Source organism: Malaya genurostris, chromosome 1 (assembly GCF_030247185.1).
Source record: "Malaya genurostris strain Urasoe2022 chromosome 1, Malgen_1.1, whole genome shotgun sequence".
NCBI lineage: Eukaryota > Metazoa > Arthropoda > Insecta > Diptera > Culicidae > Malaya > Malaya genurostris.
The window spans coordinates 71,054,147-71,068,916 of NC_080570.1; the positions used below are offsets into that span (position 1 = coordinate 71,054,147).

Here is a 14,770-nt window from a genome sequence, read left to right on the forward strand (position 1 = left end):
TAAATAAGCGTCTTTCAATAAAGTGATCATTTCGAAATTCTTGCCAAATGAAGAATATTTGAAAAAAATGTTGATTAATAACTTTGTTTTGAAAAAAATGTTTTTTAATCCCATCAAATTTTTGTTAAAGCTTACGAGGAACATAGTCTATTGGTTGCGCCTTGTGAACGTTGGTTTTAAACTCAAACACAAATGACGAGGTGGTTAAATGTTTGTCGCCAAGCCATTTCTGATCGTCTACACGTCTACACGTCATACGAAAAATGTAGAAGATGGGAAAATTGGTTCCTCATGAGTTGAATGACAAACAGCAGGAAAAGCACTATTTTGTGTTTTCGACATTGAACAATAGGGTTTTCTGCATCGAACCGTGAAGAGATAAGATGTGGGCTTATTTTAAGAAGCTCAAGCGCCGAAAATCATAGTTCGACCCGGGCCAAACATCTACTTCAACTGCTAAACCTAATTACTTCGGAAAGAAAACTATACTATAAAGTTTTCAAACCAGAGGAATCTGTAAATACTAATCGCTACTGACAACAAATGATGGAATTATATCAAACATTTTGCAGCGCGACAACACAGTAAAAGCGCACAAAAACATCATTTCTATATTCAGCTGGGAAATTCTGTCTAAACCAACATATTTCCCAGACTTGGCCCCTTTTGAGTATCATTTCTTTTCGTCGGTATCACACGCACTTACTGAGCATTACTTCACTAGTTATGAAGATGTGGAAAATGACCAAGCAATAACAGGTACGCCACCGCACGAAATTGACCATCCCATCGTTTTCGCTTGATGCCAAACCTAATCCAGTTTCCACTCGAACTGCTGTCAAACCGTTTGTTTGAAGCTAGTTTCGAATCTAGTTTCAACGTTGTTGAACTGAAAATAGAGTCAATTTCGAGCCTGGATTTTATATCGGGTTTGCTCAAACCCCCGTTGCTATGTGCAAACTCAACACAGTTTCGTGGGAAGTGTTTGTTTGATGATGGGTCAGTTTCAGTTTCAAGCGAAAACGACAATTTGTGCAGCGAACCCTAATGGTAGAGTATAGTTGGACGATTGAACGAGGAGATGGCGTATGAGCCACGGAATGCGACAGCTTCTTGGAGACCCTATCGTACGCACAACAAGAGTTTGACGACTCGAAGAGAGGCTAATAGCCTATTTAAAGGACACTGACTTGTTCCACCGAATATAGCCACGGGCCATCTGCCTTACCAACCGGTAAGGGGATTTTTTTCCCCGGCCTAGCTGAAGTGAGCACCCAGGATACCACAACACGCACAAATTCAACGAAGGAGAGATAGACTAAAACATACCACATGTAGCAGCAACAACAAGGTTAGATAATCAAGATGTAATGTATTTTAATATTCGCGATAAGACTCCACTCCAGAAGTGTCGTGAATACAACGTACCCACGCATCAATACGGTTTCCCGGATAAACTGACGCGATTGGCCAAAGCAACGATGGATAGAGTGATGTGCTACGTCCGAGTATCTGGGACGTTCTCGAGTCCCTTCGAATCTTGGAGAGGGCTACGTCAAGGTGATGGACTTTCTTGTATCTTGTTCAATATTGCCCTGGAAGGTGTGATTCGAAGAGCGAGAATCGACACGAGTGGCACGATCTTCCGAAAGTCCGTACAACTTTTTGGCTTCGCTGACGATATTGATATTGTGACACGTAACCTTGAGAAGATGACGGAAACCTACATCGGACTGAAAGCTAAAGCTAGGCGTATCCGACTGGCCATAAATGCGTCAAAAACAAAATACATGAGAGGAAGAGGCTCTAGAGAAGAAACACTACGCCTCCCACCACGCTATCAATATTCGTGGTGACGATATCGAGGTAGTTGACGAGTTCGTGTATTTGGGCTCACTGGTGACCGCCGATAATGACACCAGCAGAGAAATTCATAGACGTATTTTGGCAGGGAATCGTGCGTACTTTGGACTCAGAATCACGATTTGCAACAGCTGCTAGGAGAACCACATATCGTACGGACAGCTAAAATCGGACGTCTACGATGGGCTGGGCATGTCATAAGGAAGTCGGACGGCAGCCCAGTGAAAATGGTTCTTGAATCTAATCCGACTGGTACAAGAAGAAGAGAAGCGCAGCGAGCAAGGTGGATCGATTAAGTGGAGGGTGATCTTAGAAGCATCCGTGCCTTGAGTGGCTGGCGACGAGCAGCCATGGACCGAGTTATGTGGAGACGTATGCTTGATACAGCAAAGGACACCACAGGCCTATAGCTGTTAGGTAAGTAGGTAAGGTAATGTAATGTATTTTAGTTATCAAATCAATACCCCGGCGAATGACCAATTGGTTAAAGCTGTGGCTAAATAAACCAATAAAAAAAGAGTTTGACGACTGCGATGGGCTGGCCCTGTCATTAGAATGCCTGACGGTTCCAGAATCTTATCCTTACCTTACCTTACCTGATCTAATCCGGTAGACACAAAAAAGCAGGAGCGCAGCATGCAAGTTGGATCGATCAAGTGGAGAGGCGAAGAGCGGTAACGAACCGTGCTACGTGAAGCTAGATACAGCGAAGAGCAGAACTAGGCTGATAAGTGAAGTGAGTGAGGAAAACAAACCGCAAAGGAAAAATCATTCTCTATCGCGACAAAGCGAGCGTCAAAGCGTCAAATCACGTTTTTGTTGTTCAACATATCGAATTGATGGGTCATCCACCGTATTGCTCTGATGTTTTCAAGTATATTTCGAAAATATATAAGTACCTACATACAATTACTTACCAAACAAACACTCTGTCCGAATAGTGTACAGTAGTAGCACACGCAGGAACCGTCGCCTTTTTCGCCACCATTCGCGCCACCCCGATGACAAGTTTTCTTGTGGTCCTCCTTGGACTGAATAACATGCGAACTGTGTGTCGCAGCGGACCCACTGTTGGTGCTAGTGGATGGTGCAGTCGTTGCCGGAACAGTGACCGTCGTCCCTGAGGAAGAATTAGTGCTGGTGGCTTTGGTAACTACCTTTCCTACTGCAGTGGATGTGATTATAGTCGTTGATTTCGTCAGACTCGATCCTTTCGGAGCGGTAGCCAAGGGAGCAGATTTTCCTATGGCATGTTGCTGAAGATTTGTCAGTTTAGAGGGAGTATTTGTTGCTTGATTAGACATGGTTTTTGCAGGACTAGCGATATTGACTTTTGAAACTGACGATCCGCTGCCAGACGGCGACGCTACGTTTCCACCACTGTTAGATACGATACTTTTCGTAACAGTACTAACAGTGGCATCATCACTAGCACCGGCATTGGTACTGCCTTTGAGCATGTTGTTGGATTTAACATTGTTAGTACCACTAATACTATTGCTATTACCGCATTGTTGGGTAACCGTGCTATGTTTCTGCTCGTGAATTTGCTCCAAATCTCGCACCATATCCTTTAACATACTGTGCTCCTTTTGGAGCGTTTTTAGTTCCGTTTCGAGTATTCTGAAAAAAATACAAAAATATGTGATGAAATCAGCTGTGCACGAATAGGCATTGATACTTACTTATTACTCGCTGCAAGTTTCAGCGCTTCAACCAACGGTTTTTTTATTTCTTTTTCAAAAATTTCTGATTTAGTAACCGTGTCGGTAAAGCACTCTTTGCAGTCCTTACAGATAGTACCATCATCACTACAAAGCTTCACAATCGGTTCAATCACAGCAGCAGCCATTGCTGTCGAGCTGGAATTAGAAACACCCGTGGTAGCCGATGCCACTAGGACGCCAGCTGTTGCTGCTACACCATCAATTTTAGCAACCGAAGTCAGCTCGTCACCATTGATATTTGCCAATGCTTCCTCGGGCAGAATTGTGCTCCAGTTCACTCCCAGCAATTTGCTCTGCATGTCGTCAGCAATCATCTGCCGCAATGGGGATGCCGGTGTGCTCCAGTTGAACAACCGCGACCCGCTAACATTTTCAAAACATTTCATGTCAAACTCTATGTCAGTGCCCTTCGCCAAGAAAAACTTGGTGAAATACTGATAGATGACATTACGCTGGGGAAATTGGAAATCTATTAAAAACCATTCGGCGAATGCCGAAGCCATATCACTTAGAAGTGCCGACTCGGAATCGTCTGATTCCCACAGCAGATCTAGAAAATGCAAAGGATGAATCCGATCAGCCACCTCCGTTCGCCAGCGTTTGTTGATGTCATCGCAGAATCTTTGCATGAAATTTTTCACGTCGATATTCCAGTTCTCAGCCATCTTTTTGCGTTCCTCTTCCTTCAATGGATGATAGGATTTTATCAGAAACTTTGACAAATTTAACGGGTACAGCATAGCAATAATGTTGATCGCTACTCGGCATGCATTGATTTTACATGGTTCACCCTGGAAGATGCAAAATCGTTTAGGCTCAAGCGTCGTCCAAGTGTACGCGACCCGTTCCGGTAGATGTTTGAAAATAGCCCATGAAATGTGATATAGACTAGTATTGTCAACCAAACCCACGACCGGTGACACGGTTGTGACGGTAGAACCATCCTTTCTGGGTGCCCCAGTAGATGGATCATCCTGTAAGTCAGTTTCAGTTTGTTCCGGAACCGCAATTTCCATTGTCGAGCTGGATGATGAGGACGATTGAGATGGAGACAGTATACCATTGAGCTGCTTTCGTTCTTGGAACTGTTTCTCACTCAGTGGTTTGTTAAAGAACTCGCCAATGTAGTCCAGATAATCTCGATCCAGTTTTTTGAAAAACGAACACTTAGCACAGTAGAGCTGTTCCTTCGATATGCCCAAACAGGTACCGCCAGCAATCAAACATGTGCGACAGTCACAAGCACTAAAATGAACAAAGAAAATTTTTTAATTCTCGACTGCAACGTACCATCTCTATGTTCGTTTACTTACACATAGTGTGTCGCCAGAGCAAAGTTGCACTTTCGACACTGGATATTCTCAATAGAAGCATTCAATCTTGGATTAGTGCATGCAATCCACTTAATCTTCAGATTATGGATCACATATTGCCACACCAAATTGCGATCCTCCAGCGAAAGCCACTCAACAATTGGTCGTTCTTTCTGCCGTTGTATCTCCGGAATAAAGTTGAATTCCGATTGTTTCACGGCGAGCAGTAACGAATGGGCCGAGCTAATCCTCTTTCTTCGAGCGGAATCTTCCTTTGCCTTGTGATAATCATGCAACAGTGACCACACATCACGCCATATCTGCGAAGTAGAGTTCATCTCGTCGTCAAATTGGATAAAGCGATAAACCATTGTCTTGTATTCGTCGTCAAACAGGAGTTCTTTCAGCTTAAGAATGCATTCCGGAATGATCTTCTGCACCTCTAGATAGACAAATCGTTGATACATGCGCTTGTTGATCAAACACCATGTCAGCGAGAACTGCTGCAGATGACCGCGTTGCAATTCGAACAACAGCGGCGATAGCGCCTTAGCCGAATGACACAGCTTGTCGTATCCATCGAGAATATCTGCACGAATATGTAAGAGATAAAACAGTTTAAATCGGTAAACAAAATTAAAACATCCATTTCTTCTAATTACAATTGAGCAACTCCGTGGGACTATATTGCAATTCGCCTTCGCTGGATTCCGTGATCAGATCCTGAAGACCTTGACTGTATGCTCGCACAATCGACCGCAATTGCAGACACAACAACTCGAACAGCTGGTGAGGATCGCGCGTGTACAACATGCTGAACACCAGGATGAATGTCATCTCATTTGATAGCGGTAAATTCGAGCCGAGCGAGATTTGTATGTTCTTCTTGGTATTGATACGACCATCCGTCAGCCATTTGATCGACGATTTGTCCATCAGTTGCATATAGCGACTAAACAGCTGCGAATCATCTTGCCTGGAAAGGGAGTAGATAGCAAGCGCAATGTTATTAGGAATATCGACTAATTCTAAAACAAATCCGGCTAATTCTAACTTATTTTTTGTTATTGATATAGTGATAATAACAATTTTGGTTTGATTCAACAACCATATTGTAGTTTGGAGCAAGCATATTTTGTTTAATTCTACGATATCTCGATTTGAAAACTATTGTTTTGATTTGTTGGGCATCTAATCGTTTTGTTGTTTATTTGTTTATTTGTTAAAATAATTCATCTGACAAATAATAGAAAAAGGTACAAACGGTCAATTTATAAAAAAGAAACACTTGATAACTTTTGTGCAAACTTATGCGATGGTTCCCCAAATTCGAACAGATGCTCAACTTTGGAAAATGCACGTATACATTCTGTCATTGGTTCATGTAGTCCGAAAGTAGTACGATGAAATCTTGGTTGAAGTAGACTCGTCGAGCGTAGAGATCGCTGAGAAGCACGGAAGTCAAGGAGAGATAACAATTTTGGTGAATCAATATCGCCATTGATCACTTTAGCCACAAGTAACGCTTGCTGTATTTTTCTACGTCGCTCTAGTGTTTCCAGTCCAATCAGGCGACAACGGTCAGGATACGGTGGGAGATCCAGTGGGTTCCGCCAGGGAAGGTCCCGCAAAGCAAATCGAATAAATCTCTTTTGTACACGTTCTATCCGTAAATTCCAAACCAGTTGGTAAGGACTCCAAATTAAACACGCATTTTCAACTAGTGGAGGCACCAATGAGCAATACAACGCTTTCAAACAATGCGGATCCTTGAAGTCCCGACTAATTTTTGCAATAAATCCGAGTTGCCGCGTTGCTTTGGAAATTAAAGTTGATCGGTGTAGATTAAAGGTGAGTTTAGCATCAAACAAAACTCCGAGATCATTGACAAATTCGACTCTATCAAGCGTTTGTCCATCAATTTGATAGTCAAATACTATTGGATTTATTTTGCGATGAAAAGTTATAACTTGACATTTCACGGTACTGATTATTAAAAAGTTTCGTCGACACCAGTCTACGAAAATATCTAGGAGCTCCTGAAGATGGACACAATCTTCAACAGCACGGACTGCCAGGTACAGCTTTAAGTCATCAGCGTAAACCAATCTGCATCCGACGCCAAGTAGTAAAGCAGCATCGTTGAAGAACAGCACAAACAGTAGTGGACCAAGGTTACTGCCCTGAGGAACACCCGATTTATTCGTGAACGGAGAAGAAGTACAAGAGCCAAGCTGCACACGTAGTACTCTGTCGCATAGATAAGAGCTCAACCATTTTACAAACGTTCTCGAAGCGCCTAATCGAGACAATTTTCCTATTAGTATTCCATGATCTATTCGATCTATTGCAGCTTTTAGATCGGTGTAGATGGCATCAACTTGTGACTTTTCTTCGATCCGCGTAATACATGTCGATGTAAAATCCAGTAGGTTCGTATTCACTGATCGTCCAGGCATAAAACCATGCTGGTCGGTGGATATGTATGTCTTCGTTTGAGATAATATGGAAGCGCTAACTACTAGCTCAAATAGTTTCGACGCTGCTGGCAAACTAGTTATACCACGATAGCTTCGAACATTCAGGCGATCACCACTTTTAAAAACTGGAAACATAAAAGACTGTTTCCAAATTGTCGGGAATATACCATGCTCAAACGACTTATTAAAAATTGCACATAAAGGATCGGTCAGGACGTGGGCGCAACGGCTATAAACTGCTGCTGGAATACCGTCAGGTCCCACAGAGTATGACTTTTTTAGCTTTTTTGCGGCGGTAACGATCATATCAGGAGTAATTGTAAATGTACTTATATCCACTAAACTGTCAGGAACATCCAGCGCAGCGGTCTCTGCCTGGCTGGCAGATGCGGTGCTATCAGCAAAGACAGAAGCGAAAAATCTCGCGAACAATTCACAAGAATCTGATGTACATGTTGATTCTACCCCATCAAGACGAACGTTTGGATGCGCATTACATAGGCTTTATATAAACCAGCATTCAATAACCTATATTCATCACTGGATTTCTTGAAGTTTTGCTTAGTTACAGAAGAACGCCATCGACGGTGTTTTCGCTGCCAATGATTGCGCTCTCGTTTCAATGCACGGAGACGAGAATTCGCCCACGGAGGAGAAATGGGACGCTTCACGAAAGGCAAATTAGAATTGAACCACTCCAACAATAGGTTTATAAACTGCACAGCCATATCATCCACATGGTCGAGCACCTTTATTGTTTAAAACAATAAGGATTTTTCTTTGTATATGATTAGAAGTCCTTCTGTAATGTTTGAATCCATTTGATGCACATTGCTTTGAAGCGAAACTGATCGAAGGAACGGTGATCTCGGGACACGATTTGCTTTGTATACAAAATGGGTCAGTATACAAATGGGAGTTAACACCTTCCTGTGTCCTGGACTAAAGTTTTTATTTATTTGTTTTCAATCAACAGACACAACTTGATCCTAATGATAATTCCTAATAATATTCAGAAAATGTGTACGTATTCTGCTTTGTGACACATTAAAATCATACCCATTTGAAACACGGTTGAACGATCTCTGTAAACCAGCAATAGAACCGCATAGAAAGTCGAAGAAAAGCACTATCGCGGAGAGCTCTGGGTCGCACATTTATATTAACTTTGTTGATCAAAACGGGACAGTCGATCCTACCATTCAATATATCTGCTATTATCAAAGTCGAGAGCGAATAATAACCCGCGATGAAGATCGGTCCACAGCACGAAACGAAACAAATCTGCGCTGTATTGCCTCAATTCAATGAGCACCGTTCCAAACTGCCGAGCATTATTCAAGAGTTGAACGAACAAACGAGCAGAAAAGCGATGTTAGACAATGTACTAAGCACTCCACAGACGCTTAGTCATTCTCATTAACAATCCTAAGCTACGGGAAGCTTTAGTTACAATGTATCTGATGTGACGCTTGAATGTAAGTTGTTCATCGAAATATACGACAAGATCCTTAACGCTAGTCGATCTTCATATATGCATTAAAAAAATATTACAATGCCAAGAGAACAGTGGAGGAAATTCAGCAGCTGCAAGATTCATATGTGGTCTATAATACAGGGTCCGCATCTAACATTTTTTTAACTAGCGGTTATTTCGACATTGGTAACCTTAATGTCACTTCTGATTTGACAGAAACTTAGTTTTATCCTTCAGCTGAACGAAAATGGTTGTGTATACGCTTGAGGAACGCGTGAAAATAGTGCCAACTGGGCTTGCGATCAGCTTGAAGAAGACGCCGATTTTTGCCAAAAAATTATCTTCTCGGATGAGGCATGTTAATAAGCAAAATTGTATCATCTGGGGGACGGAAAACCCGCACGTTATCATGGAGAAGCCGATGCATCTTCAGAGAGTGGCGGTTTGGTGTGGATTTTGGTCTGGCGGCATCATTGGGCCATTTTTCTTCGAAAATGAGGTAGGAGGCGCCGCCACGGTCAATGGCGAGCGCTACCGCGCCATGATTAGCGATTGGTTCTTCCCGTTACTTGAAGAGGAAGACTTTGGCACCATTTGGTTCCAACAAGACGGCGCTCCGTGCCACACAACCAACGCTACGATCGATCTTCTGCGCACAGCCTACGAAGATCGAATTATCAGTCGAAATTCGGATGTCGTTTGGCCGCCTTGGAGCTGTGATTTGACGCCGTTAGACTATTATCTTTGGGGGACTGTCAAAGATAAGTTATATGTGGACAAGCCAGAGACAATTCAAGCCTTGAAGAACAACATTCGTGCAGCCATAGCTGAAATAAAGCTACATACTATCGAAAATGTACTAAAAAACTGGACCGACCGTATGGCGTACTGCAAGGACAGCCGAGGCAGCCATTTGAATGAAATTATATTCCACAATTAACCGAAAGGATTGTACTTTAATATGAAAAACTAAATTTTGAAATCGGATGAAACGTTTGTGTTTTATTGCATGTTTAAAAAAAAGTTACATGGCGGACTCTGTATAACTGAAACTGAAACAAACGTATCCCCAGCAAGCCGTTCTATTTTTTCTATATTTGAAACACTGATAAATCGTTGCTGGGGCTGCCAGTTTATTTTGTTATAAATTCTAGATTTAAATTTCAAAACTGACAAAAATTATGCATCTAGAACTAGAACACTCCTGAACATGCCCTAAATGGAGCTGATTTTTAATTGGCTAATAAGTTCATAGCTTAAGAAACTTTAGGTGCTTTTTCCAGAGAGTATAATTATAAAATTCTTGAATGTTTTTTCCTCAGTGTAAGATTGAACCCCGCAATATCCGTACATCCACTGGGTTACATGTCATTTCGCCGACGGTCATTAGGCATACGGTCAATAGGCACTATTTAGAAGGAATGTTCAATCTGCGTGAAAAGTAATGCTCGAAACCTAAGTGTCATACAGTATGCGACTCAATTTTCAGATTTGAATGTATACTAGAACGTAACCCTAGATTTAAATGGGTTCATCTGCTACTGTTAGAGCAGCTATGGCAGATTATGTACGAATACGGCTCTCCGGATAAATTGACGCGATCGGTAAAGGCAAAGATGGTTAGAGTGATGTGCTACGTTCGAGTTTCTGGGAAGCTCTCGAGTCGCTTCGAAACTTGGAGAAGGCTACGGCAAGGTGATTGACTCTTTTATCTCTTGTTCAACGTTGTTTTGAAAGGTGTGATTAAAAGTGCGACTATCGACAAGTGGTACGATCTTTCGAAAGTCCGTACAGCAGGGTGGCAAATGAATTGCCGATTTCAATTTCTCGGTTTTCCCGGTTTGTGAGATGAAAATTCCCGGTTGTTTTTTAAATAGGCTAGAGTCGCCTGTGTTTAGTTTGTTAAATATTTCTTTAATTTAAGTTCTGAACAAATAGCCCATGTCCAATAAAGAACATTTTATTAAGCCCGTTAATTGAAGATTGAAGTATTTTTCGGGTATTTCGAGGTATAGATAGGATATACACTAAGGTATTTTTATGCGAATTTTCAGAGTTATGCATTTTTTTGCGAAGTTTCAGAGTTATGCGGTTTCCTTCCTGCGTTTTTTATGCGAAGTTTCAGAGTTATGCGGTACGTAAACTCGCATAAAAAAAAGACTTAAGTGTATTCTTTATTACTAGTGCATATAAGAACAACGCGGCGGGAGTACTACAAAAGGCCGAAATACGAAAGGCGGAAAAACGAAGTGGATTACCGCTAAAAATGTAACTTTTTCGTGAGAAAATTATTGTAACTCACTTACTCGCCATTATTTATATTTCGGCCTGTTATGCTTCGGCTTTCCGAAATTTCGGCTTTATGTGGTAGATAAGAACATCGTCGGCCTTATGTATTTCGGCCTTTCGTTATTCCGCCTTTCGTATTTCGGCATTTAGACTCCCCGTGTATTTTTTTATTTATTTAGGTATAATCAACAGACACAATATGGTCCTAATGATAATTTCTAGTAATATACAAAAAAATTTCAACTATCCTACTGCGTGATAGATTGAAGTCGAATCCTAATGATACACGATTGAATGATAACTGCAAGCCAATAACAGCATTGCTAGCACCGTAGTTAGTTCGTCGTAAAGGAAGTCGAAGAAATGCATTCTGGCGAAGAGCACGGGTTCGGACATTGATATTAATTTCGCGGAGCAAAGCAGGGCAGTCAATCTTATCGGTCAAAACGTCTGCTATCAATAGAGCACGTGCAACATCTCGACGAACTTACAGTGTATCGAGACCGATTAGTAACCCGCGACTTTCGTAGCTTGGTAAATGGTGAGGATTGTTCTACGGTAAGCGTCGTAGAGCGAAGCGAATCGCGTTGTATCGATTTGTTTCTATGAGCTCCGTTTATGCAGTGAGGATTCCAAACGACAGAACAGTACTCCAGGGATGAACGAACATAGTATTGAATACTTATTCTACATCTTAATAAATCAAACAGAAGCATCCTAATTATCCTCATTTTTCAAAATGAGCTTCCATTATGCTGTTCTTGATAACAGCTGCTTTCCGATTGATTGAAAACTGCTGGTATACCCTTAAAAATCGTTGGACAAGACATGAAGCCTCTCGCAACTCAGAATTTTTGATGAGGATGGCTGAACATTTTACAGACGTATACTATTTAAAATCTCTTTACTGTTTAACTGAATAATGCTAAGTCGATTGATTGACTGCCCAGCTTCGCAAAATTAATATCAACGTTCGACCCCGTAACAGTGCATTTAGTCGACTTGCTTTACGACGTACCATATGGTGTTAACAATGCTGACTTCTACTACGCTATAGAGTACTTGAATTTTTCTGGTATAGAGTTAGAAATTATCATCTATATATCATTGTAGGGCCTTGTTGTCTATAGCTATAGCTCAATAAGTAAATACAATGATAGTTCATGCTCTTTAGTATTCAACCTACGCAACTATTTCAACTATTTCAGTGGAGAGTGGTGAACTTAGATCGAATGTCCTAAAAATCAACAATTCGTTCAATCCCCTATTTCGGAAACGAGATGTGCACCATTAAGATAAGTTTAATTAAGGAATCTTTGCAAATAATAGAAAATATCTGACAAGAATTGTTTAACGACTTGCCCGACTACAATATTCTACATTAATTTTGTACTAATAAGACATCTAAAATCATTAAATATATGATTCGCACGATACATTCTATTATTTTTGTTTATTCAAACCCTGTTTTAACTTAATTATTGTCTTTCGCCGGGGAAACATACAAATACCATACTTCTTCCTTTCAGTTTGGGATTCAAACACACGACTGGATTGTAAGATCATCAACCCAGAGATGACGCTAGTAGATAACCATAACAACAATCAAATCTGAACTGCTTTAAGCACTAATGAGCCGAAGGCGAAACGTAAAGAAAGCTGGAATACGTGCTTTTCTGTACAAATCCAAAAAAACCCTAAATGTTCACACTCTGCGGCGACCAGTAGTCAGTCGTCACTCGTTTTCGTTCTAGCTATCAGAAAGAATATAGCATCTCGGTGCAATATCCAAAAAGTCGTTACATAAATAGTGTACACTTTGCGTCTGCTTAGCGGTTTAAATTGAACTGTTAGGCGGAGATGGCAGTTCAATTTGAACTGCTTTAAGCACTGATGAGCCGAAGGCCGGAATCAAATCTCGGCTAAAAACTTCTTCATACAAGTGTTGAGCATATAATAGTTATACTCATATCTATTTGTGAAGATTCATATACTACTTATTCAAATTTAATTTTGAAAGGTATCCCCGAAAGACCTATTACACACCAGCAATTAATCATAACCGTTAACGAACGTTAGAAGATTTTTCTACTGTTATGACTAGGACTCGAATTTATAACGTTGATCCGGAATCATTTTTCAAGTGTATCTTGAGTTATGTATCATAGCATGAGCTTATGAAGACTTTCTATACCAGTGTAAAAACGTATAAATTGGCTTTTAAGATCATTTACTATCTGCATGTTTTTCTGCACTTTACCATTCCAAACTAGCTCGGACATGAAGATCCAAAATTGACAACCGTTTGTTTACATTTTACTGGCAACACAGAATAGAAAATGTCGGTTTATGTAGCAAAACCCACTAATTATAACGTCAAAAATACTCACTCCGGTATGAAATCGTAAAATTTCTTTATTAGTAACTGCAACCGCTCCCAGAGCGTATTATACTCGAAATCCTCTACAAACAGTTGGATAATAGTTTCCCGATAGTTTAGACAAGGCCTACAACAGCAGCTTAATCGGAAGAGATTGCAGTCGTGTTGTTGATCGTCTGCTGCTACCGAATCGTCATTGCCATCATTAGAATCTTTCATATCGCTATCCTTGATTTCCTCCTCAGGTGGACAACAATCAGTAACCCCAAGTGGGACAGCCGAACATGGGCTGCCAACACTTGACTGCTGTTTCTCATCCTTCTGCTCTGCCTCCTGGGATGAGGAAGGCGTTTGCTTCTTCTTCTTATTCGCAATAACTGTATCGCCAACAATCACTTTCTGTGCGAGTGCCTCCAGTGAGCACTGCCAGTAGGAAATGTCTTCGTTACAAACGGGCGCTTGTTGTGGGCTACCAGGACTGCCGTTGGACAGTTCCAGCGTCGTGGTCGTCGCCGCTGGTGAGGCTTCTTGCAGTAGGACAGAAGACATCTTTTTTACCACACCGCACTTCACTGTCCTTCTACACTTCGCGCAGACCACACTTTGCTGTCGCGAGTCGCGAATTTTTCCGCTGCTTTCCCCGTCGACACAATCGAATTAGCGAAGTTTATAACGATTCTCCCGGATTCTAGAACCCACTTTCACTTTACCCAACAATTACCCGTTTCGGGAAATACACACATCAAACTAACTAGGCGTAGATTGCAGAAAAAAAGGTTTTTTTCTGTTCTTCAAATCGCACAAGAACCTGGCACACATAAAAAAAACTTAGCCGTCTACGATCTAGTCTTTTTATTTTCTCGCCCGTGAACGCATTAGTTGGCAGCGCCGGCTGTCACTTGACGTGTACCGTCAAAGTATGATTTTAAAGTTCGGGCTTGAAATAAAAACACATGTAACAATTTTTACCCGAAACTTATGATACACTAAAAAGAATGTTGTGATGATAGTTAATACTTGAAGTGGTAAAACTTTTAACATTTCCACATAGAGATGAGTAAGAAGTACGCTTTTCTTTCTTCCTTTTCCCAAATATATTGAACAGTAAACCTATTTAGGCTCAATTCTGGCGGTCTGTTACTTTACATAACCGTCTCCGAAACGTTCATCGAAATTAATGTGAAATGCACTTTTGTGGAAACGCCAGAAACACACTTTATTGATACTGAATTGAAGAATCC

At 41.2% G+C, this 14,770-nt stretch overlaps 1 protein-coding gene across 1 annotated transcript in view; it reads right to left on the minus strand.

The window, feature by feature from the left end:
- LOC131440392 (uncharacterized) overlaps positions 1-14,383 on the minus strand; it is a 36,498-nt gene extending 22,115 nt beyond the window's left edge. Inside the window, exons 1-5 of the mRNA XM_058611653.1 lie at positions 13,540-14,383; positions 5,566-5,879; positions 4,904-5,492; positions 3,549-4,835; positions 2,781-3,486 (exon numbers count right to left, since the gene is read on the minus strand). Of these exons, the coding sequence (XP_058467636.1) occupies positions 2,781-3,486; positions 3,549-4,835; positions 4,904-5,492; positions 5,566-5,879; positions 13,540-14,078 (3,435 nt within the window). The 5' untranslated portion in view covers positions 14,079-14,383. The remainder of the gene's footprint in view (positions 1-2,780; positions 3,487-3,548; positions 4,836-4,903; positions 5,493-5,565; positions 5,880-13,539) is intronic.
- Positions 14,384-14,770: the final 387 nt, after the last annotated feature.